The following is a 1,870-nucleotide window of genomic DNA, read 5'->3' as shown; positions in this document are numbered from 1 at the left end:
ATTTGAGTAATATAGAAATTTTATTAATATTGCCCAATAAAATTATAACGTTGACGCATTTAAAAAGAAAAGTTCATATAAACTCTTGTACTTGTACGAGCCCTTACTTTTCTGCTGCGGGCACGCAAAATTTATTTTCGATAAATTTTGTTAATTTGTTAATGAAAACACCATATTTTCAGTATTTCAAAAGGGTCTCAGGTTTTAGTAGTAAGAAGATTTACTTTTACATGCCCTTACTTTTCTGCTGCGGGCACGCGAAATTTATATTCAACCAATTTGGAATATACCGTAGATATACATTCATCTATATTACCGGAATATTTGTTTTCAACATACTAGGTATATTCACCTGCACATATACACAATATGTACATACCTGGCATGTTCATCTGCACATATACCCAATATGTACATATATGTACATACCTAGGATACTTTGAGAACATTCATGTTAGGAATGTTCACCTATGTATATTCCCAGGATATTCCCGCAATGTTCTGTATATTTTTGAACATTCTGGGATATTCATAGAATATCAAATGCTATCTGCGTGGAAGGGTAAAAACGGCGGTTTTTAGACAATTTCCTTGCATGCTGAAACCACCGGACATTTCCTGTCCACCCAGCCGGAGCTTCTGGACTTTGGAGTGTGCATGATGAGCAGCTGCTACCAGCTGAGCTTCCAGCTGTGCAATGGTTCGAGTGGCACTCAAGCCATATCGGTGCGGGTTCCGGCGCCTCTTAAAAACGTGGTGCGCGCGGGGAGCGCAATGGTCTACATGCCGCCCAACAGCCAAAGAACCGTCTTGGTCAAGCTGGTTCCGCGGTAGATCAGCAAGGCGACTCAAACTCCGCATCTAGCTACTGTAAACGATTTTAGAGAGCTGCTGTACGAAGAGGGCTGCCAGCAGTTCGACAAGAGCAACTCGATACTGTCGTTCAACATCCATCTGTATGTGGCTTCGCAGCCCTTGCAGGACTATCCACCGGTCAAGGTGCCAGTCTATGCGATTGTGGGCAACTTTCAGGACTTGACGATCGCTTGCATCGCCACGCGACACATGAGCAACTTCCTCAACACCGTTCTGATCGATGTGGGCGATTGCTCCATCTACGAGACCTTATGGACGGAGATCCATTTGACCAACAACACGGCGCTGATGCAAGTGTGCGCCTTCATGGATCTGCCCCAGGTGAGGATCGTTTGCTTGTCTAAATGGTTCCTAAAAGTTGAGTGTGGCAGGCGGTGGTTTTGGAGCCCAGTTTCGGGTTTTGCAAGCTGCTTCCTGGCCAGAGGAGGCAGTTCAAGGTCTACATCAGTCCGGAAGTGCGCGATTTCCCCAGCTACTCGATCGGAAGCTTGCGCAACTGCAACTACTTCTTCAAGCTGATGGTGGACACTGTGGCCAGCATAGGGCAGGTTGCCACAGTGAGTGCATAGAGAAAGTAAAATACATTATTTTAAAGCCAGTTTACACGCTCAAGCCATCTGAACGATTTGGCTTGCGCAAGCCAGATCTGTGCAGATGAACTGAACGATTTGGCTTGCGCAAGCCAAATCGGTGCAGATGAACTAAACGATTTGGCTTGAGCAAGCCAGATCTGTGCAGATGAACTGAACGAAAATCTGGCGTTTACACGTTCAGCTCGTTTTACACCCAAACGTGCATTGTTGCCAAGATGGAACATTTGGACGAAGAGTTCATTCGTGCAACGGCTGCAGTGTGTGCAATTAAAAAAAAGATGAACTTAAAAACTAGGAAGGAAATGGTGTAAACCATGGTTGCTGAATAGGAATTTCTTGTCCATACGTATTTAATAGCGGAATTACGCAATGATTCTGACGATTTTCGTAATTACTTACGT

General features: G+C 44.4%; 1 protein-coding gene across 1 annotated transcript in view; it reads left to right on the top strand.

Moving 5' to 3' along the window:
- The window catches only part of LOC109545746, a 12,202-nt gene that overhangs the window by 1,338 nt on the left and 8,994 nt on the right, over positions 1-1,870 (top strand). Inside the window, exons 2-4 of the mRNA XM_048665632.1 lie at positions 583-830; positions 885-1,197; positions 1,248-1,433. Of these exons, the coding sequence (XP_048521589.1) occupies positions 658-830; positions 885-1,197; positions 1,248-1,433 (672 nt within the window). The 5' untranslated portion in view covers positions 583-657. The remainder of the gene's footprint in view (positions 1-582; positions 831-884; positions 1,198-1,247; positions 1,434-1,870) is intronic.

Source organism: Dendroctonus ponderosae, unplaced genomic scaffold (genome assembly GCF_020466585.1).
Source record: "Dendroctonus ponderosae isolate FM_Combo_2020 unplaced genomic scaffold, Dpon_F_20191213v2 Dpon_F_20191213_4, whole genome shotgun sequence".
NCBI classification, from domain to species: domain Eukaryota; kingdom Metazoa; phylum Arthropoda; class Insecta; order Coleoptera; family Curculionidae; genus Dendroctonus; species Dendroctonus ponderosae.
The sequence above is the reverse complement of the archived record's forward strand: the minus strand, read 5'-3'. Positions and strand labels throughout refer to the sequence as shown.